At 38.5% G+C, this 23,972-nt stretch overlaps 1 protein-coding gene across 3 annotated transcripts in view; it reads left to right on the plus strand.

The window, feature by feature from the left end:
- The first annotated feature begins 2,898 nt into the window (after window positions 1–2,898).
- The window catches only part of LOC308199414 (BEN domain-containing protein 5), a 923,492-nt gene continuing 902,418 nt past the window's right edge, over window positions 2,899–23,972 (plus strand). Inside the window, exons 1-3 of one of the 3 annotated variants that reach the window (XM_080603541.1) lie at window positions 4,764–6,162; window positions 18,889–18,930; window positions 20,403–20,525. In XM_080603541.1, coding sequence (XP_080459667.1) covers window positions 6,102–6,162; window positions 18,889–18,930; window positions 20,403–20,525 — 226 coding nt within the window. In that variant the 5' untranslated portion in view covers window positions 4,764–6,101. Of the gene's footprint in view, window positions 2,952–4,763; window positions 6,163–18,888; window positions 18,931–20,402; window positions 20,526–23,972 lie in introns of those variants that run through there. The other 2 variants (XM_080603542.1, XM_080603543.1) reach the window with 2 other exon arrangements.

Here is a 23,972-nt window from a genome sequence, read left to right on the forward strand (position 1 = left end):
ATACGGTCTATATCTTCTCACAGACAAAGAGAAAGCCAGACTTGATAGCAGCTAGGCAAATAAAGAGGAAGAGAAGCAATCGTGCTACTTCTGTAGTTTTTGTGACAGACAGGCAGGAGGTACTGTAATGCACATACATGGAGAGATTCCAGAAGAGAACATAAAGATGTTTTTGTCTATGTTAAGCTTGAATTGGTGCTGATGTTTCTCAATGGATATGCAGAACATTTAATATAAATAATCAGCCATGAGGTGTGAATGAACAGAAGAGAGTACGTGCAGCATATTCTGAAGAAAGGTCTCCCAGGATCATTTGCCAAGCAGCAAACAAGGCCTGGGTGATCAGCTAGCCTGGGGAAACAGTATGAGGGAGAGGATGGGGGGCTCACTGTAGTTCTCTGTCAGCAGTGAGACAAATCAGGCTTTGCAATATCCTAGTGTCCACCTATAGCTCATGAAAGCTGAAGAGGTAAAAGTACAGAAATTATTTTCCAGAGCTTGAATCTTGGTGGCCCTTGATGACTTTTAAATGCTGGCACAAAGCAAAGAACAATATCCTTGCTCCAAAAGATCTTCTAACCCCATCACAAAATGTCCCTGGTGCAACACTTTAGATAGGTGTTTCAAGTCATTGGCATAGGAACATGGCTATATTTGAAAACTCATGACTGTGGCTATCATATAGAAATATACTGAGAGTGAAAAGAACTAGATGAAGGAAAGAGACCTAAGTGCTACTGAAAAAGAAAGGAAACAGCAGGAGAGAAACTAAAAAACAGATGCTGCAAAAAAAAAAAAAAACAAACAACAGAGAAGTATGAACTGAAAGAAGGCTGCGAGGCTGCAAAATGCAGGGAGAAACAGAAATGATGAGGGGGTAACAGACTCTACAGAAAAATCTAGGTGTGTAGAACCTGCAGGTATTACCCAAGTGAGTACCTTGTTAAGAGGAGTTATACTGGAGCAGAAAAACCACACACCCAACAGGAAAATAAAGAGGTTAAGTGATGTTTAAATAAAAGCATGTTAGATGGAGAAATATACAATTTCATTTGTATAAGTAAACAGACACATAAACATAGCCATAAACGCAGTTCTGTCCCAGTCCTGCCTAATGCCAGTGGGATAAAGTACACCCTCAGCAAGCTGATGGAGGGAAGGAATGCCATCCGGAGGGACCTGGACAGGCCTGAGAGGTGGGCCTGTGCGAACCTCTTGGAGTTCTACACAGCCAAGAGCAAGGTCCTGCACCTGGGCTGGGGCAATCCCAAGTACAAATACAGGCTGTGGGGAGAATGGATTGAGAGCCACCCTGAGGAGAAGGACTTAGAAGTGATGATGAGAAGCTCAACATGAGCTGGCAATGTGTGCGTGCAGCCCAGAAGGCCAACCTGTATCCTGGACTGCATCAAAAGCAGCATGGCAAGCAGGTTGAGGGAGGGGATTATCCCCCTCTGCTCTGCTCTTGTGAGACCCGACTTGGAGCCCTGCATTCAGCTCTGGGGCCCCCAGCACAAGAAGGACATGGACATACTAGAGCAAGTCCAGAGGAGGGCCATGAGGATGATCAAGGGGCTGGAGCACCTCTCCTATGAAGACAGGCTGAGGCAGTTGGGGTTGTTCAGTCTGGAGAAAAGAAGGCTCTGGTGAGACCTTATAGCAGTCTTCCAGTACCTAAAGGGGGCTGCAGAAAAGCTGGGGAGGGACTCTTTGTCAGGGGGCGTAGTGATAGGACAAGGAGGAATGGCATTAAAATAAAAAAGGATAGATTTAGACTAGATATTAGGAAAAAAACTTTTACTATGAGGGTGGTGAGACACTGGTACATGTTGCCCAGAGAAGCTGTGGATGCCCCATCCCTGGAAGTGTTCAAGGCTGGGTTGGATGGGGCTTTGGGCAACCTGGTCTGGTGGAAGGTGTCCCCACGGCAGGGGGCTTGGAATTAGATGATCTTTAAGGTCCCTTCCAACCCAAGCCACTCTATGATTTTATGATCTCCCCTCATGTCTGTCCATGTATGCAAATATACATGATTCTAAGACTTGATTGCACTTTTAACACCATGCTTGTCCGATGGCTAGCCTTGCTTCTGAGAGCTTGGAGTTTGTATGCACTGAGGACATACGATGAAGCTTCCATCTCAGCCTTGCATTAGTGAGACATGCATCATCAAACCCAGCACGCTGGGTCTTTTGGGAAACACACACATAATTAGCCCCTTTGCACCAAAGACTTCATCGCTGTATTTGCCACATGGTGAGTGTCACCCAGTGGGCCTGCAAACACACACACAGGCAGAAACCCTCCCGTCCCTTGGAAGCCTCACTATATTTGCCATATGGTCAGATTCACCTGCTAGGTCTGGGGGATGGAAACAGACGGGTAACACACACACATAATGAAGCTCCCCACTGGGCTGCCTTAAAAAAATGAAAAAAAAAATTGCCGTAACTTCCACATGATCAGACTCCTGCGCTGAATTTTGGGGCAGGGTGGGGTGGCCACACATCTATCTCTGCCTGAAGGCTGCCTCCAGGTACTGCCTGCGCTCCACCTGGAAAGCAGGAGCAGGCGGGCTCTGCCCCTCTGGGGCGACCCAGACCCTTAACCCCTTCTGTGCTCCGCTGTCCCCGGAGCCACCAGGCTGTAATTGCTCCCCGGTGGAGGCGGCGGCGTCCGCGCACCTCGGTAACGAGCCCCCCTCAGGACCCGGCTGCCCCCGGGGGCTGCGGAAAGGCTTTCCCCAGGGCGGGGCGGGGCCGGGCCCTGTCAGCGCCGCAACATGGCGGCCTGCGGGCGGCTTGGGGAGGGACGGGGGGGGGGGGCGCGGGACTCCCCTGGCGGTGACGTGCGTTGCCATGGCGACGCGCAGGCAGCGTCTCGCGCCGGGTGGGGGGGTGCGGGGGGGATGACAACAAATATGGCGGAGAGGAGCAGGACGGCAGAGACGGGTCAGTGCCGCAGGCGCCTGGGCGGGGGGAGAGGGGAAGAGACCCCCCCCCTTCTGCAGGGGGTGAGGGCTGCTGCTGGCAGCAGAGGGAGGAGAGGGCCTGCCTCGCTTGGAGCCCTTCTCTCTGGGGGACGGGAGGGGAGCGCCTCCTGGCTGAGGGGGAGAAGGGGCCCGGGGTGGGAGCCCCCTGCCCAGGGAGCTGGGGAAGGAGGGGAAGACCCTGTGCCTTGAGGTGAGGGGCACCTTCCAGGGGGCGAGGTGGTAGTGGGGGGTGACCCTTCAGGCAGGGGAAGGGGGAAAAGCCCCAGGCTCTCAAGCCCTGTCACAGGGGGGAGCCATGGCCCAAGGAGAGCCCCCCACCCAGGCTGACACCCCCCACCCAGCCCACACGAAGCGTGGGGGACAGCCCTGCAAGAGGCTGGTGGTGGGGCAGCCTGCACCCCGCACCGGCCTGCCGGCACGGGGCAAAGGTGGTGGCGATGAAGAGCAGAGCAGAGTGGTGGACGGGTGTTCCCCTCACATGAGAAACCTCAACCTACTTTGTCTAAATGGAAAAAAAATAGACTTGAGGTTGGAATAAAAACTGCACCACGAGGCTGATGGCTTGGGGGTTGACCCACAGGTGCTGCTTGACCTGTCCCTGGAGCCCTAAAGAGTCTGGAGGCTGCAGAGGGACAGCCTGCCGCACGCCTTGCATCTCACACATGCTATTCTGTCAGGGTCTCTCTAGCGGAGGTGCCAAGTGTTATTCCTATTCAGGACAGATTAACAATGGCTCTGACTGTGTGTGTGTGAAGATAAGTTTGTTGTGAAACTCAAGTTTTGTGTTTCTTCCTGAGTGATGAAAATCCTCTAGGTACAGGGGTCTTTCCTATTGTAACAAAACACTGTGAAGGTCTTTTCCACTCCACAAGAAAATGAAAGCCCCCCAAATAATTTATGAAAATTCAAGTTATTAACATTGTGAGGATGAAACAAAGATAATGACAGTTTTTCTGAATATTTAATATCCCACAGCACCATACATTAATTATCTAGCTTCCTGAACCAAAAGCTCATTTTCCTTGCCTGCTATTAGCTGCTGTGCATATGCTTTTCTGCCTCAGAAGTGGCTCCATGTTTAATGAAGATGCATTATCCATAGAACTGACTTTGGATTTTTGGACCATTCAAGGTGAAAAAAAGTGATAAATACATGAAATGCTCTTGTACTCTGGGAAAAAAATACCACTAAGGCTATATCTGAGTAGATTGGCTTAAGGTTCTTGAACTCTCCGTTTCAAGCTTGCTGTTTATGAACCCCCAAAACCACACCAAGAAGTTTATTATACATTAAACTTCTCCACAAGGCAGGTGATCTGTTTCATCTGCTGTGCAACAGTGTGCTAAGCCCAGCTGATCAGCTCTGACTGCACCATGGAACAGGGAATGCATCTCCAGTGGCCACCATTCGACTTCTGTCAACTTTCCTACGGACTTCATCCACCTATGCCTATGTCTTTGTCAGTAACTTTCTATAAAATGTGATAGACTTTACCCACTGTTTCTGTATTGGTACATAAAGTTACTTTTATACTGTGTTCCCTGCTTTAATCTTTAAATTTGCAGCCTTACAGTATTTGCTTTTTATTTTTACCCTTGAAGTGAGCTTATTCACATTTGTCCATTTCAGATGGGTAGTCAGTCACTTTCTCATAAACATGTCAATTCCATGAGCTTGTGCTGAAATCATGTTTTGTTGTGTGTCCTGATACGTATCCATTTAAATTTTGCAGTGCCTGTCTAGCAATTTTGCAGCTGTAATCTGTGGTTCCCTCCTGTTTGGAGAAACCAGATGAAGAATTAAAATGTAAAGAGTCACAAAGATAAGAAGAAGACCAAAAATTTTCAGAGATTAGCGGGGCTTGGGGAAAGTGAGTGAAACAAACTTATGGTTCCCATTTTTAAGAAAGGGCATAGGAAGTAGAGTCTGGAAAAAGTTTCTGGTTTTCCCCCTTAAACTTTGGTTTCTGACGCTGTTTGAAGTGCATAGAATGAAGTAGCTAGGGAATGTTCTTGCTCATGGTGCATCCTGTGTACTTCCTATGTCCTCATGCTATGTCAGATACGGACTACTCTTGAGAAGATCCAGGAGTCTAGCTCTGGAACCTGCATTTTACGCACATTTAAACTTGCTGTTCCCATATAAAAAAAATCTTCTAATGTTTTTATTCCTTTTTCATGTAGAAAATCAGAAAATTTTTGCTTCTGTAGTTTTGCAAATTTTTATTTTTATTAATGGGGAGGGGTATTAGGACACAGAATTCTACAAGGTATTTCAAAAGACAGAATGCTCTCAATTCTTACTGTACTGTTATACTTAGCTTTATTTTCTAGATCATGGTTTAAGCCAATCTGTATGTTTCTGCTTTAAGCCAATCTGTGTGTTTCAAATGAGATTGAGATTTAATATGGAATGTAGATTACTTCACATCTGTCTATTGCAGAGTGCATTTTTTGGTGTGATGCACTCTGGACTAGGCAGACATCTGGTCTAATCCATTAAAATAGTTCCTCTGTGTTCTGATGTTTGGTTAGAGCGCTACAAAACATCTTGTTTTATTCTGGATTAAGCAATCATTTTCCCATTGCACTTAGCTCCTTATTCTTACCTGTTTTCTTGGAGCTGCTCAAATCAGATTTCTGCAATAAGCCATAAGTTTGTCTTCGTCCCTGGGTAGGTTCTTCACGTTGCAAGCTTGGAATCCAAATTAAAAGCCACTTAACCTTCACTAATGAAGTCTGCAGGAGAATGAAAGGGATTAAGTTAGTTACTTTCAGGTGCTGCTTGGTGTCCCTTCCTGATATTAGGCTCAGCTGAACTTGATGTCTCACACCTTTAGAAATGCAGGATATAGCAAGATTGCCTGCTTAGTTAAGTTTCTTCCAAAAACTCAACGTTATTTTTCCAATTCTGTAGCAAAGATGACCTTATTAATTTATCTAAGGAAGGTTTAGGAATAGTTCAGAGTGAGCACAGGATGCCTGTATTTGGTAATTTTTTTGAGTTATGAACCACCCTCTATCAAGATGTGACAATAATTGCATAATTGTTTTATCTTTCTGATAAATAGAAAATGAAGATCAGGTGAAAGTATTTAACTTTTCAGACATGGATCCAGCTAAAATTTGCCTAGCTACTGCATTCTCTCTGAGTTACTGTTCTTCTACAGGTCTGTGTTGTCACAAGACTTGCCTCTAGGGGCCTGGCTGGTCGGAGGGTGCGGGTTACGCCTGGGCTCTGTAATGGTTGTCCCTCTGGGGTAGGTGTATGTTAGCCTGGATTGGCAGCTTTATGTATTATCCTACAGTTGCTAGTCATTTTGTGGATATTAGCATTTCTGGTGTTTCTTTGAGTTGTTGCTGAAATAATAGTGAAAATAAAAAAAGACATTTACTCACGGTACTGGGTGGGATATGAATGTATGAATGTCTTGAAACCAAAGATCCTTGTTACTGGGACAGATTTCTCAGGTGGGTGAGTAGGTGTTTCATGTTCGTATACGTGTTGTGGTAGTTACCATGCAGAGCCATGTTAACTCACATTTCATATTAAGACTGGTAAGAGTTCTCAAAAGTATTTGCAGTTGGGCTGGCCTGGCTGCCATGAGGGCAGCTTTAAACTACTGTTGGATGCTGAAACATCACTCAAAGTTTTGGTAGTAATTAAAATTTCTAAAATACTTGGGATTGAGATCATTGTTTCAGTGATCTGCGTGTGGAGAGCCAGAGTGATCAGTTGTGTAAGTTCAGCAGTGCTTTCTAACTGATTTTAATGTGATAATGCTGAGCTGGACTGTTTTGAAAGAGAGCTTTTGATTATTCGTTCTAAAAGAATAATTATTCTTTTAAAAATACTTAATCACATATGGTATGAATGCATCCTAGTATCAAGAACATACTGCTTTCTTTTAGGTGGTAACAGCTGTTAAATAAAGAACGGAGTTAGACAACCAGTTCTATGGTATTTTTTTTTTTCTTTAACATAGGCCTTATGGGTGACTAGACTCTCATTCACCAGTTTTGTCATGAGGAAATTTAAAATAGGAGAAATCACGTAATTATTTTAACAGTAATACTCATAATCTCAGTCTTTAAAGTAACACCAAATGTTGCTGGTATTTCTTCTGGTCTCCTAGGCAAATTTAATTTCTGAAATTTAATTTATTCTTTCTTAAATTCCTTCTGAATGTTGAAGTGTATATAAACAATATAGCTTATTTCCTAATCTACACAAATACGTAGCTTTGCAGTTTACTAGCCTGTACGCATATCTGAATTCCAGTGTTGGGGAAAAGAAGTGCAGCCTTGGTGCTGAAAGGGATCTGCCTTCTGTATCTTCTGATCAGCAGGAAAAAATTTCAAGTCAGTGGCAATCTGTAAGGGTACTGGGCCCAGACTTGCAGATGTTCCCACACCGTAAAGAGCTATTTGCAGTTCTTTATGAAATACTGCAGGATGTATTTGTAAACAAATTCAGAATGTTTTTTGTTCAGCAAACGCATTTGCCAGAGTTTACTGACAGCATGGGCATGTTTTAACTTAAGCGGTTCAAAGTCAAGGGGATATTAGAGAGGTTTATTAGTAAATTTGAAGCACTCTAAGACCATTAACTACTTCAGCTTTTACTGCTTAAGTTGAAATATTTATTGAAGTAACTCACAAAAATTAATAATAGTTGCTACAGAAAAATAATATAATAATCATTATACTATGTTGCTGCTAGACTGATATTCAACTTGTTTCCAACTTCTTCAGTTATCTAGTAGAAACAATTCCAACTCCCCACTAGAAGAATTTGCTAAAGAAGAGCTGCTAGTGTATTTTTGGTGCTGATCGCTTTGATCATGTTTCCATTGCATAATTCGCCAAATAAGGAGACCTAAAAAATACTAATGAAGGCTTTATACAGCCAGAAGATATAATTTAAGAAAGAGAAACAGCAATGTGTTGGGTATTCCAGTTGCCACCTCTTAATGGTTTGCCATTTCCTAGCCATGTTTCAAACAGTTTTTCCTCTGACAAATAATCAAAGCTTTTGAAAGTTACTTACCTCAAGCCTCCCAACGTTTTTTCTTTCAGTGAAGTTCAAAGCACCCTATTAATTATTAGCACTTGTGAGAGGAGGTTTCTGAATTTATAAAAAGTAAAATGAGACATATTGAGAATTTTAATAGGTTTTATACTGAAATTTGTAAAACAAGTTTCTGTAAGTTTCTTTAGTGTTGCTGTCACTGTATTTCCTAGGCATAAGTCTCATGGAAAAAAAAAAATCAGATCAGACTTAGAATGCATTTATATGGCCTACATAGCATTTCTGTTTTTTGAAGTTGAACTTTATAGATATAAAGCTCATTAAAATAGGTTTTAAATTCAGCTTCTTGTGTTAAAAGGTAGCTGGCTTGATCTCCACATGGGACCACTGACAGGACCGGGAAACGTAGATCTGCAGCACAAACCCAGTTATCAAATGGGATACCTAATAAAAATAGCTGTTACATCTCTCAGAAGAACCGGACAACTTGTCTACACTCAGGGTCTTTTCCTTCCTGCTGCTCCTCTTTCCTCCACCAACATCTGCTTAGTAACAATAGCTATAAAGTGAAAGGACCATGTAGTTATCTTCACTTAAAAAAAAAAAAAACCAACAAAAAACTAGGATACCTCAGTAACAGAAAACACCAAACTCTGGGTAAATGAGGCGCTACAGGCTGCGGAGTGGAATTTGGCTCAGGTACTTACTGCTGTCGCTCAGATCCAGCTGCTGCCCAGCAGCATTGCTGCAGGGTGCGGGCTGGCTCCAGCAGAACCCATGGGTGTTTGGACCATGCTACATCACTTTTGTTTCTGGTGCATTAACTGTGCTGCCCTTTTCCAGAACTGCGTGAATCTATAGAAACCAGCTCAGATTTCTTGAGTAATCCCCCAAAGTAGTTGGCATGCAGAGCCATGACACAGCATTGCTATGTTTAGATTGCATTGTACCTGAGATAATAAGTCTTTCCAGGCTCAAGCTGTGTCTGCAATTAATCTATAGTAGAGGTAAAACCAAATTACGAGTAACTGAGAATTGGCTATAGGTACACGTTTTTGTGTTCGTATTTCAGTTTCCTTGTTACGGTGTCTCTGAAACTCCTCATTTTCTTGACATTACCACGGAGGCCAAGTTTGTCATTTAAGAGCTTGGAGTGCTCTTGAATTGTGGAGTGCTCTACTTCTTTTTAACCTTAAATTAATTTTTTTTTAAAGCATTTGTACTGTTTGTAAGTCAGATGGTTTGTAAAACTCTACCAAATAATAATTGTGATTCTGGTTTCATTTTGTGAATTGCGCAAATTGAAAGATGTGGACTTCATTAATTCTAGGGCCCTGATCCTGCAAATGCCTGTAGATGTGAGATTGTGGCTTTTTTTTTTTGATGTCATTGCTTTCATGAGTAAAGCTATTCATGTATGTATGTGTATAGTAAAGTGTTTTCATGATTGATTCTGGTTTAGGATAAGTAATGTATTAAGGTTAAAGATAAAATTTATACAGTGTGATACATATGGTTTCTAGTATACATATCTGTCTCTGTTTTCTCAGTATGGTTAACTGGCCTGTTTCATAGAATTGTACTGGCAAAAATCAACCATAAAAAAGGTTGTGGGAGGAGAATTTTTTTTTAAAGTATTATTATTATCACATAAATTTGCTATCTGACTTTACTTCACTTACTTGCTAATTCACATAGCTATTTACTTAGCAGTTGTTCTCCCAGTTGCAAGTGAAAACGGGCAAGATTTCACTTTTACATGTTGTTTCATAATCACCTTGAGAATGTGTTGAATTTCAATCTCTACAAAAGCAAGAGGAACGTCAGTTCCTGTGAAACACCAGAGCAGAATAGCAGGAATCCATTCCAAGGAAAGCCCAACAGGAATCATTACAGGTTTGCTGATGTGTTTTCGTTTGCAATAAGCAGTGAAGTTACTGTATGATTACAGCAAACTTTAGAGATGGATAACACCTATCAAATGGCTATCATATTTTCATGCATGTAACCTGCACGTGAGGTAGCATATACTTGATTAAAGAAATATTCCTCAAAAAATGTACAAATCCCAAGGCAGTATTTTTTTTTTTGTTTTGGTGGTGGTGGGTAATTCTCCATGTAAAACAGGATTGTGAAGTAAACTTGCTTCTGTACTACTTACTTGTATCTGCAGTCTGTAGTACTGCTGAATCACAGATGTTTTGTAACTACACAGAATAGCGGTATATCTGCTGGTTATTTTATTTCTAAACAGTACAAATAATCAGTAACTTGATCTCAACTTTCTGTTTGTATGCCTTCTAGTAGGTAGAGTTTTGGTTTGTGTTCTGAATACTTGAAGTAATTTGTATGCATTTCACATTCCTATAAATATTGTATCAACGTAGCATTTGCTTAGTTAAAAAAAAAAAAACTGCTGAATATGGTGTATTAGTTAGTAGTGTTCTCTGTAGTTAAATTCCTGTTACTCTTGCATCAGCAATGTAGTTAATGGATCAAATGTGCTTTGCTGACATTTTTATATCAGGAAACAGGAATTCTGAAACAATATTTAAATCTTTTGCTCTACTGTACTTATACTTTGTGAATAAAATAAAACACCACAATGTTCTAATGTTTGATATGAAATTCCAGATTATGCTGAAGTGTTTATTATCTAGAGTAATTTCAGCTATGTGAGTAAGCAGTGCTTGGGTGGGAGAAATCCACAGTGGCTTAAACTTGTATTTTGGAATGGACTGTTTTAGAAAGTAGAGGCAAAGACACTATTTGCAACTAAGAATTTACAGGAGTTGTTTCAATGATTAATTACAATTAATAAAGTAAGTGAAATTAATCTCAAAAGTATTTATTCCAAAATTAATTCCAATTAATTCCAAAAGTATTATTAAAATCCCTGTATTATTTTAGATGTATTCTAGTAGAGAAGGTTAACTCCAAAGTAAATAAATTAACATCTTACTTGATGTGTCTGAGACTATTGTTGACCTGACTGACAGAAGATATGCCTATCACTAAATGAAAAATGAACAGGAAGCAAGGATACAACCATATTTCTAAGTTACACCCATTCAAGAGTCAAGGAAAAATAGAAATGTGACCCGAAGAAGGATGCATTAATTAAGGTGCATCATACACAGGATAGGAGTTGTCAGTGAACTTGCATCACCCTTAAATGAATCCACTGTTAACATGTGAACTTGCAGGCAATAATTTTTATTTGTTACACCTAACCCCAGCAGTTGCAGTGCTGTGCAGCTCTCTCTTACAATCATTTGTGAAAGATGGTGTTGAAGAGAGATGCTGCTATGTGGAGTTGCTGTTGTGCTTCCCCACAGGTTTTTGTGCTCTGTGGAGCCGTCACAGAGGACCTGGTCTCCCATGGCATGAGGATTCATTGCCAGTTAGTGGTTGAATCAGGAACTGAAGTCATGTCTCCTGACCACTAGACATACTCAGAGATATTCAAATATATATATGTTTCTTTGGACAGGTGCCTCCCCAACAAATTTACTGTAGCTACCTGTTAAAAAAACAAAAAATCAAAATACCACTGAGTGATGGGTTTGGTGTAATACCACAGCTGGCCTGTGGTTTGGTGTAGTACCATAGCTGTCCCGAGTCCAGGCTCACCAGGCCGATTGCTTCTGGGGAATACCTGACAATGAGAAAAAGGCCAGATCCAAGCTAGAAGCCACAGCTATATTACCTCAGTGCTGAACCTGAATTAATTTGCATAGTACAGTTTATTATTGCTGGCACTGCATCTCATCTGTAGCTGGCTTTCTTTGGCCTTTTTCTGGATCAAAGTACAGAAGCTTGTGTCCAGCAAAATATGGTGTGGACATCCTTCAAGTACAGGTCTGGAAAGCTCCTGCTAAATCACCAGACATATAAAGATGTCAACAGTGCTAGGAACTCAATGTGAAAGGTGTAATTTTCATAAAGAGCAAAACCACTGTTTGTAAGTTTATTTAACCTAGCCAGTATTCTTGAAAGACTTCCACAGTACTTTGTACTTACTAAGGGACAGCTTTTGTGGGCCAGCATTTTGAAAGTGATAGTCAGGACTGGGGGGTATGAGATCTAGGACAAATAAAATAAATTATGCTTCAGCCTATTGATAAAACTCACATAAACCTATATCTCTGTTATATCAAGAACAATTATCACCTGTTGGGTTGTCTTCAGTTTTCCAGCCCACAATCCTACAGAAGAGAGGCACACCAACTTAATGACTTACAGATATTTCAACTTTAATAGGTATTGAAGGCTTTGTAGTCACAGGTCAGGATCATTGCATTGTTTGGTACATATTAGATGTTTTAGTTGCATCTAGCTGGCTTCAATGTGAGTTACTTTTAACTCAAAGATTTATTTTGTCATGTCTTCTTTTAGTTATGCTGTCATTAAAACAATTTAGTTACGCTGTTCTCTTAGGATAAAGATGACCTGATTGGCATAGTGCACACTCCTGGTTAGGATATCATGATCTGGTTGTTGCTTAATCGCATGGCTTTCTTGTGATCTTAAACCAGAAAAAAATCAACATTTATTCTGTAATATACAGTGCAGAAAAAGGAGAAAAAAAAAGCCTCTGAGGAAGTAATGTTCCAGTTTTTGCAATAGAATATGATTTTACTGCGTAGAGTAGAAGTGGGCAAGGTGTAGTCCATAGGGCAGATCTGCTGTTGCTTTGTCAGTGCAAGTATGGATTAGGTATGGTCTGGTTCAGACCTTCTGCGCTGAAATTGAAGTGTGATCTGCACCAACTAGAACTAACTGAACCATCATCTCATGGCTGGTGCTACTGAGGTTATTCAGAAATATCTTTTAGTAAGCATTTTGTAGGTAATCATTTTGCATTTAAAAACTTTGCCAAAGAAAGGCTTTTGAATATACCCACTACAGACATGGGTCTGATTAGTGTACCTAACAGCCTAGGCTTGGTATCCTGCTTTTGTTAAATCAGTGCTCCATACCCGGGCAACTGCTGGAACTGTGGCATGGATCTTTCCCTTCCTTTCCTCTCACTTCTTCCATCTTCCTCTATGTTACTATGAAAACAGGTGTATGAACACTGGTTTTTTTTCTTCTTTTCAATATTATGTAGCATGGGAAATATTTGCAGAATTTTAGGATGCTACCAGTGAACGCTAGTGTGTGACTCAACCACCTGCCTCTTTTTCCCATTTTGCGGATGGTATCATGAGCTTTTGCCCTTACTTGACATTTTCTACTGACTGCAATTCCAAACCCTGCAATTGTCTGCATATTTTGACTCAGTGTTTTTTGCAGGTCATGGGCATTCCTTGTCTTTGGGAAATTGGTTGCTTACAGATTTCAAAAATGCATGGGATCTTGAGAAAAAAAGCTTTACGCGTTGAGGTTCTGTAGTACCACACAAAGCATCTGCTTTAACTCTGCCATTCCTCTTGTGCCTGAGAATCCTTAGACACAAAATTTCCTTTTGACTGGTAGGAAACACTGCTTCCCTCACAGATCTTTTGGTGACCTAGAACTTCCTATGCACTCTTTGACTGGCATTGCGGCATCTCACATTACTCATATGCAGACCTAAACCAGAGCCATCTCTTATCTTCCAGAAAGGATGGGCTTGCTGATACAATTACCTTCTTCTCAGATGCAGCTGCAAGGACTAGCTGACTTCTGGAGCTATTATTTACTGTTCTCTGCTAGTTGGGGATGTATGTCATGCGTCATATTTTTGTTTACAATTTATATGTTTTATGCTTTTGTTTGATCTGTTTTTTTGTTGTTTAAAGAAGTATTGCTACTATAGCAACTGTTGTGTCATGTGATACCTTTGATGTTATCAAATGCCAAAGACTTGTTAAAGAATAAATCTGTGTATCAGACGAAATTGACTGATCCTTGCAATATTTTCAAGTAAACTTATTTTTCAGTTACCTTATTTAGCATTACTAATTTTTTCAGATTTTTTTCCTTTCTGGTGATGACTGTTTTACTGGAGAGGGTAGAGATTATAAGTACAGTAAAAAGAGTAATGAAATCCGTTTTTTTGTTGTTTGAGTTTGCAACACCACTTGCTTTTTTTTTTTTTTTAATTTAATTGGAAAAATCTGTTCATACCCTCCTGGACACTTTTGGTTTCACTAAAGGGATAAAGAATGTATATCCTTGGAGAGAGCCCACATTGAGGTAATAAATATTCATGAAGTAAAGCTTGAAGTTATGCTTTTAGGTTCAAGACAGGAAACAAATATTACACATAAAACAAAAAAAAATCAACACAAGTTGACTTATTTTGTTTTCCTGTAAACTTACAAGATAATGCAGGCCACTGGGAGTGAGGGATTGTTGTTCAGAGCTGTATCTGTCTGCCAGATGTTGCCTTCAGTTCAATGTTCTTCACTGGATTTTGGAAAGGAGCTATAATTGACCTTGGATTGGTAATTGGATCTCTATCTGGATCCATCCATTTTTTTTTTTTTAATGGACTGGGTGGTGGAGGTTTATTGTCATCTTTTCATACTTAATCAGCCAGTAAATTGATGGCTTTGTCTTGGGCTAAGCACCTTCTGTACTTTTTTTTATTCCTATTTCCCTTAAGGCTGCCTACTATCTGCTCAGCATAAGCGTTTAAGCACAGTATTCTTTATAGTACTGCCAAGCCTTTTGTAGAGACTCCATGCAAACATTTTTACTGCTCATTGTGCTTTGATGTGTCTGCATAGGAGAACAAGGCTTTTTCCACTCTCAGGTTTGATTGAGACACCCATGCCATGCCTTCTGCATGAGTATATTGGTTTGGACATGTATATCTAAAAAAAGTCTGAGGTATTTATACGTACCTTGCCTTCTGACCCAAAAGAAAAAGTTAATGGCACATTACCCAAGGAATTGCATTAGGAAGGTTAAAAGGATATGTTGTCTGGTAGCCTCTGTAGAAACAGTAACTTGTGCAGTAGAAGTTAAATGGCAAGCTTCCTTCCTATTTATGCAACCTACCGTAAGCTTTTTCCACTTCACAGAAGAGAGCTGGCGGCTTATTTTTCCTGAGTAGTTTCAAAACTTCTGCAAAGCTCAAAAATTACCTGGTAATCTCTGCTAAAATGATGCTTGTCTTTTAGTTTGCATGTTTTCTTGGTTATGAATATCTTAGTGCTGTGAGACAGTCTCTTGACAACCAGTCTGCTGGTCAAACTGTGGGAGGAAAGTAGCTGAAGAGACGCTTACTGTAAAGATGCTAAGTCTCAGATTGTGTTTCTAAATAACAATACAGCATGTTACTATTTTTTATAACTAGACCAAGCTGTATGAGAATGCCACGTGATAATCAACATTGTCCTTGTTCTGCTTGACCTGTGAAACAAGTAAAAGTGACAGCATGGGCACTGTATCTGAATGTGAAGCAGCAGGTGTGGTTGGTGCCATGTAGGGTATTCTTCCAGACCCTGGAAAGCTTAAGACCCTACTCTTAACATATTTATTTTTTTCCATTTCCTTTCAGACCATGGCAACTCTGAATTAAGTAGATTTCAGGCTGACAACGCTCTGCAGTGCGTGTAGATTCTTAGGGTCATTCCTAATCCTTGCTGCAGGATATGTGGTTGTGAAGATCAAAATTACACTTCTTCTTCTCCTTAGCATTTTTGAAGCCAGTGGAATTTAAATTCCAAGTTCCTGACTGCTGCTGCCTGTAGGATTTTTAGGATAGCTCTAGAGCTTTCAGAGCTGATAGCAGGCATAAGTTCTCCTCTATATTGGTGTTGCTGAAGCTTATGAATATTGTAATATAAATCTTAAAGGATTCAAAGAACAGCATAACATAATGAGTTACTAATAGTTCTTGGAATTTTCCCTACAAATGCAGATATAAAATAATTGTGTTTTTCTGATTGGTAGAGAAGATAGTTAGTGGTAAATCCCTCATAAGAGTTGCTATTCCAAAACATGAGTTGAGCAGTGTTCATTTAGAGACTTGTCACATTTAGGAGCTAATAGGAGGTTTGTTGTCATCTGAAAAAAATTCTGTTTATTGCAAACTATGCTGGGAGTTCAGATTCACTTCTCCGCATGGGTTTGCAATAACTCTACTGCTCATGGCTGATGAGGGTCTTTGCTAGGACGCTCAGAGACTTTCCACATCCTGGGTGATGGGAATCTGGTTATTAGATCTTTACACATTAACTTAGCCATTAAGTTTCATGATGTCACTGAAAATAATACAATTTTCCCAACGCATTTTGTAGAGCCAGTGACTTGATTTTGATATGTTACTCAGAAACCGTTTTTTCTTCTGAACAGTTTGGCCTAAAGTAGAATATCTGGATTGATCAAAACCAATTAGGAGAGCTAACCTACACTAGGTTCATGATCAAAGCTGGAGTGAATTTGCTCATTTCCTGTGAAGAACAATGCAGCAGTATTTATTTGACTGTACAGAAGAGGTGAAGTTAAAATGAAAATTATCAAATTCAGAAACTTTATTTCATGTTTGTTTGTCCTGATGTAAAGGGTAGTACCTTATCAACAGCAGTAGTAGTTCTCTAGCTATTGACAGAAGAATCAGTAGTAAGATGTATAATTTTGTTGTTATAACAGAAAAAGTTGAGGCATCTGAATTACATTTGTAATATTTAAAGAAACTCTTCTATAATGTTCAGTTGCAGTTATTGTATCTTTTCACGTTACCTTCCCTTCCTAATTGGCTATCAATGTTAGGCAGTAAATCAGATTATAAGAATTATGCAGGTTTACCAGGAAAATTTTTCTGTGTCTGTTTTAATGTAGCTGTGCTTTCCTTCTACTTAATGTAGTATGAGGGTAGCTGCCGGCTGCCACCTCCATAGATCCCGAAGTTTGTCACAGCTGGAAGTGGGCTTGTTGTTTATTCAGTTCAGAGAATAACTATTATTTACTTCCTCCAGAAGCTTTTTTTTTTTTAAGAAAATGTACCTAAATTTGCATGATGTTTACTGTAGCAAATTCTGTTTTCGTATCTGCTTAAATAAAAAAAAAAAGTGTTGGCTTTATCATTTGAACTTAAGAATAGTAAGAAGCTCTAGAAGTTTCTAAACTTTTCCGCCTAAGAATCCCAGTCCCTTTTAACTGATTCTGTTCATTTTCACTACTTTGATATGAAATATTTCCACAATGGCAATAGTGAAGAGTGCAGATACCTGAATACTGTCCAACTTTTGTAGTTAGTTACAGAGATTTCAGACACCTACAGATTTTATACTTCATAGAAAATTGCGATTAAAGTTTAATACTGTGGTAAAAGTAAATCCTAGGAATCTGCTGTAGACTCCAGTTTAAGCTCTGAAGAATTAGAATAAAATATCCATGTGTCTTACAACCTATAAGAAAAATAATTGACAAAATAAGACGTGCAGTATGAGAAGATTTCTTTGCTAAGTTACTCTTGCCTTTGCTTGTCTTATCTAACCTTTTTTCAAAGGAGAACAGGTTCTCCTTAGGAGTAATGTGCAGTATATTCTTCAGTTAATTCTTTTCTCCCCCTTCCATTTTGTTTGAGATCGAGCTACGGTTTCCCTTCCCCACCACTCTCTGTCGCATCTCTGCCTTTGGCCAGAAACACCTGCTCCAGCTGTGGGGACAGGATCTCTTTGCTGGCCTGGGGGCTCGCAGCTCGGTGTAACGTAGCTCTCCATCTGAAGGTGGTGATGTATTCTCAGCAACACTTGCTGCATCTGCTGAACAGATGGGCGTGAAGCCGTGCCGCGTAATCTCGTAATACAGCAGCGCAGGCTCAGTTTAGGCGTTTCCTTTGTCACCTGAGTAGGACATGCCAACACGGACATTTGCTCTTGTGCTATAATAGCATGATGTTCAAAGACTGCTGTTTCACATGTTAGTGATTAGATAATATAACTCAAAATATAACAACAGTATATTCTGAATATTCAAAGTACTGTGCCGTAAAGAACCTGAAAGAACAGGTTAATACTGTTAAATGACTATGAGTCCAGGAAGAAGAAATGGAAACTTTTTGCTAGGACACAGTTTCTTGACATCTTTCTTCTGCATGATGCGATGACTTCCCCTGGCAGATTGTCCAGTTTGTCAGTTAGGTGGAAAGGGAGACGTAGCTGTCTCCTGCCTGCTTGTCTCACCACTCTCTTACGGTGGCAGTGTTATGAATGTAATCTCTTCTGATTTCGTCTTTATCTAAGTGGTGTTTACCAGCTATCTTTTAAGAATTAAAAGAAGCCTATTATTTTTATCTGAGACTTGCTAGTGGACATTTACCAGCAGAAATTCAGTCTCTAGTCTGTTGGCTCTCTGCCTCCTATTATTTCACTTTGATTCTTGACAGCTCCTGTATTCTTGGTGGAGATCTACAGGTTTTCCCTGATTTATTTTTTTGTATCCTTGTTTCCATGTGTTGGATTACAAATCATTATCTTGACTAACTGCAACAGGAGGCTCTTAATCAAAGTGGCACTGGACTGGAACTTGGGAAATGTTTTTTCTGTGGCTGTTGTTCCAAATGGCAGGTTGCATGATGCAGTGGGATGAATTGTATTGAGTGACACGATCATGGCTATACGCAGAGTCCTTGCTCAAGTCCAAGTTTGCCTCTGGTGTTACCAGTCTTTAAGCAAAATGTAGCAGCACTGCTGCCAAACTCTGCAGGGTAAAATACATATAGCTGAAAATATCAGAAGTAAGTAGCAATTTTACATTTAAAGAAAACACTTTAAATGCCCTAGATTGCTATCTGTGAATAATTATTCAGTCTAAAACAAATAACTTTGAGGTAGCAAGTAGTAATTTTGCTAAAGAAAAAATAGTACATGCTATTTATTTTTTTTAATTATTTATTTTTATTTATTTTTTTAAATATGAAAAGGTCTAAATTCTCCTGGTTCTGTTACAGGACTTCTCAGAGAAAGTAAGTTTCAAATTTCTTCTTTGGGAAGACTATGAATTTATATGCCAAGTGTTGAGGTGGATATACATATTTTTTAATCCAGGATTTATATACCTCTGAAAATATGGGTGGATAATAGAAAGGCTGACAGACCCTTTAGCTGTGGTGTCACATACATTGATATAATTTGTTACCTCGGCTAAGGTGTTTTGCCGCAAGAGGTGGAGTACATTTATATATGGAAAGGTCAGTTTTAATTAATAAGCTGTTTTCATCATTCGGGGTGATATGAATTGCTTGTAACATTAGTGTGAAATAGTTTTCAATATAAAAATAAAACAAATTGAGCTTTATGTCACATTCATCATCCCCCATAACCCATTTAAATGTCAAAAAATCAGTACAGACCAAAAGTCTATTTCTAGAAGCCTCAGTAGCCCTATTTATCAGAGTGAAATAAGATATTATCATCCCATTATTCCGTCACATGCCTTCTGCACTTGAAGACATGCACATTACTTCTAGTTTTCTCTAACACAGAAGATAGTTTTTCTATTGTTACACATTTTTTTTCCAAACAGTAAATAGTGAAGAGACAATGTCAGAACGTACAGCTAGTTATATTATTATGTATCTCTTTCATTAAAATGTAATATTCATGTATAATGTAATATACAAATATTAACTTATTTTCTTCTATATTTCTCAAATGAAAAAAAATCAGTGTTCTTTCATCCCTACTTGGAAATAATTTTTTTGCACACTGCAATTTGCTAGACAGTATAATTTGACTGTGAGAACAAGGTTTTCAATATATACACTGATGATGTATTTTGACGAAAATCATTCAGTAGTATGGAAAATTTGTCCTCATTTAATTACAAAATAAAAAAAAAAATTGATTTTTTTCTCTGAGTTCGTTTTCTGAGCTTTGTTTGCTGAGCAAGCAAGGCTTGCATCATCACATCTCTGTGAAAGTATGTCTCTCCCTTTTAATAACTTTAAATTTTCAAATAATAGTGGGACTTAACAGTTTCAGAGGTTCTTAGTTCATATAAGATGCATGAAAATGGGCAAAGTGATAGAGGAAAACCATCCCTTTAGTGCCCATAGCAAGGAAGATGCTGCTGTAGGAGTTCAATTCTAGGGAATCTATGCAGAATATCAGAGAGCTCTCCATGTTAGAGTTTCAGTCAAAAGTAGTAGATTCAAATGGAGATCAGACTTCATTGCATAAGGGAGTGTTCAACTGCCAGACATGCAAGGGCAAGAAACCAGGCTGTATGATTTGTTAGAGAAGCTTTAATATATGAGGCCATTCTTTTATACAAATTCTTAAGTGAATTTTGAAAAGAAAGTTCATTTACTGGTGTATATTTTAAATTGTGCAAATTCCATGTTATTTGGAAAAGCATGAGGAGAATATCCTTCAATTGTTTTTTATTGTTTTTCTTTTTCATGCTTATGCTTTATTTCTGCTTTTACTGCAACAGGTAGTGACGTAGGAGGTGATGATATCATAGCAGGGAACGTGAGCAAGTACACTGTTCTCCCGGCTGGTTATTGTGGACAGCCTAAAAAAGGACATCTTATATTTGATGCCTGTTTTGAAAGTGGTAAGCATTTTCAGCATTACTTTATGTAACAGCTGCCAATATATTAATGCTTATTACTGTATCACTCATCTTTATAAAAATCGTCTTAATTCTAAAGGTTTGTATTAAATACTGTTTTACTCACTGATTCTCTTCAGAGTATGACATAAAATCAGACTGCTCAAATGTAAAAAAGATATATGAAGTTTGTTATTACCTGTAATGTGCATTTTATCAGGTACATCTCTCTTACCCCATGTAGATAAATTAATGGATTTTATTCTATTATTATATGTATTATTATCATATGCAGTATTTATTATTAACTAGTCAAAGATGTAGGATATAAAAATGTTATTTTATACTGTAATTTGCCAGGTTAACTCCCTCAACAAAGTTTCAAAGCGCTAAGTCTATCCTTGCATAGCTGGAAGACTTTAAAAATGTGTCTTTAAGTATGGTTCTTATTCGTGTTTCTTGTGGCCAAATTCTGTGCTGCTGAGATTATTGGAAGTTCTGCCTCTGATGTCAATAGGAGTAGAATTAGTTTTTAGGAAACTACTGCAAATTGAAAGAGAAACTATTTTGCAAGTGTTATAGTTAGTATATTAATTTGAAGAATATTTTAAATCATGTATGTTTATATGCATGTGGGGGGTATGTAGTTAAATACATATATATAAGTATGTAGCCACATTTTGTGTTACATATATGTTTGTCTCCAGATTGTTAGCTTGCATCTATTATTATTGGCTTACAGACCTGCAGAGCACTGTTAAACACCATATGTACAAAAGACATTTGGCAGGAAAAACTGTAGTTTCCAGAGTGGTTTATATGAGAGGTGCTGGTAATGCCAAAACTGCTACAGTGTCATGTAAAACAATTTTCTTATAAAGAGTTACATCCCTAAGGGGTAGTATAGTGGCTGACAATTCCTGGAAAAATATTAGATTGAGTTATTTAAATCCTTTGATTGCATTGTGTAAAAGGTGTAAATGATGCAGTTGTGTAGTAAAGAATATTTGGTTTTTAGAGTATATATCTGAAAGTTCAGACAATACTTACATATTTTAAAAAAATACTTTGGATGCTATTTCGTAATGGTTATGAATTTGATTTTTTTCATCAGAAAACAATTTATGAAATTAATCAGTGGGCCAAGCTGAGAAATTTACTTTATTGTGTTAAGCTGCCATGCAATGAAAAGGATCAATTGCAGCTATCAAATGATTTGTGAAGCAATGTGAATCATTCCATTATGGTTTAACTCCAATTTTTAAGCAACAGAATTAATTATATTTTTAAATTAAAACACTTCTGTCGTTCAAAAGTGATGTTCATACTTTGACAGTTATAGCATGTGATAGAGACAGGTGCTATATGAAATACTTTGTTTATTTACACCGTAGCGTGATGAGTCTCTGATGTTGCTTTGCATATTCAGACACCTCCAAAATACAAATATGAATAAAATTAATAACTTCATTTATTTTCTCATAATGACAATGTATTAGCAAGAACAATAACAATGCGTATACTTCATTTGTAAATTCACTTTAACTATTGTTTATGTCAGCCAAGTAATTGCTTACAGTACCTTAAAGGGTCAAAGCAAATTAACTGATTATTGGATATTTTATCAAGTTGTTAATAACTCTGTAATCTATCTCCTCATATCTTCCAAACAGTAGTATAAGACACTTGTACAAAAATGTATTGATAAGCTTTGAGTACCACCTTAAAATTGGCAATAGCTATACATGTTATATACTATTGGATTTGCCGTTTTCAAAGAACATTTTTTTTAACAGTTGACATTAATTCTGTAATAATTCCAAGTTATGTTATCTTATAGACCTAAATATACTTGAATACCTGAAGATAGAGCTGTACTTCATCCATTATGATGCTATTATTATTAAACGTGTCATTGAAATCTGAGATCCCTCATACTTAGGAGGTGTTAGTTTTTTTTACAGTTAAAATTTTGTAAGGATTTATTTAATCTTTATAAATAAATTCAATGCAATTAAAAAACAATAGTTATAATAAGTGATGATTGTAGCTCTCTATCTAATGTAACATTAACAGAACTTATGTCATTGTTTTATATAATGCTTTCACTGGAAGTGATCATGGTCCTGATGAAACTATGATAGAGTGGAGCAAAACTGTCTGGACAGTGGTACTCAGGGAGTATTTTTTGATGATTTGTTTTCAAAACAGAAGTTCTGTTAAATGTGATTCCACAAGTGACTTTCCTGTCTTTGGCTGCATTCTGTGTTTTCTTGAAATATCTAGTTGATAGAACTGAAGGCTCCCTTCCAGACCAATTTTTCAGTGACTCTTTTATTTTATCTTGCAGAACTGGAAGTAAGTACCTTTTCAGAACAAATAAATAATATTAAACTTGCAGAAAACAGGAAAAATAATAAAGCATATAGAAGAAATGCTATGAATGCTTTACTTTTGTAGTGGCTATCGTTGTTGTATTAAGTAGTGTTGAGGAGTATGAATTTGAGACAGAGGTGTGTTTTTATGTAGTCTGAAAAACAATGTCCATTTTGCTGTTTAGAAGGGCCTTGTTTTTATAAAAATCATTAAAAAAAAAAAACCCACACCAAAATAGACATGGAGATTTCTTTTTAGTCCGCTCTCCTGTTGAAAAGCAAAACACACTACTTTTGCTATTCCTGAGAGATACTTATTTTTCTTCCTCATAGAGAATTTAAGTGAGGAAAGTTTCAATGAGAAAGCAGCAATCCATTCTAATGCTGCAGTTTGCTCATTATATGAAACTTTTTCTTTCAATGTAGAAATGTTCTTACCAAAAATGCATTATTTTCCAGTACTGCAGACAGCAGTATAGACAGCAGATTGTTCCTTTCTTCTTTGACTTAGTGGAAAGCTATAATATCTTGCCTTGACCTTTCCCTCCTCACGTTAAATAACTGCTATTTTTTTTCAATTGTTCCTTAGTGGTTGTGTTTTCCAAATTTCATATCATTCTTTATTTCCTCTGGACCGTCTCCAGCTGTTCCATGCCTTTCTTGACATGCAGTGATCCTAGGCAAACATGATACTCAGATATGCTGGTGCCAGTACTATGTATTGTTTATTACATGATATGCCTTGCAATATATTTACTTCTGCTATGTGACACAGTCCAATCTTTTTCACAATAGCATGACACTGTTGACTTCTTTTGAATTTGTGATCCCTTATGTTCTCTAGATTCTTTTCAGAAGAGCCAGCTAACCAGTTTGTAGCTTGCACCTAACTTACTCTCAATTAATTTAACTAGTGAAAGAATGTTTGCGGTAAAATAAATACTGTCATCGTAAATGAAGAATGGTGGTTGAATCCTTTATCTTATAAATAACAGATGGAGGAGTAAAGGAGGGAGAGAGTAATCAACTTGCAAGTACCTAAGGAATTTGAATTTGTGTTCCCATATTTCAACCT

This window comes from Anser brachyrhynchus (genome assembly GCF_964034855.1).
Source record: "Anser brachyrhynchus genome assembly, chromosome: 8".
NCBI lineage: Eukaryota > Metazoa > Chordata > Aves > Anseriformes > Anatidae > Anser > Anser brachyrhynchus.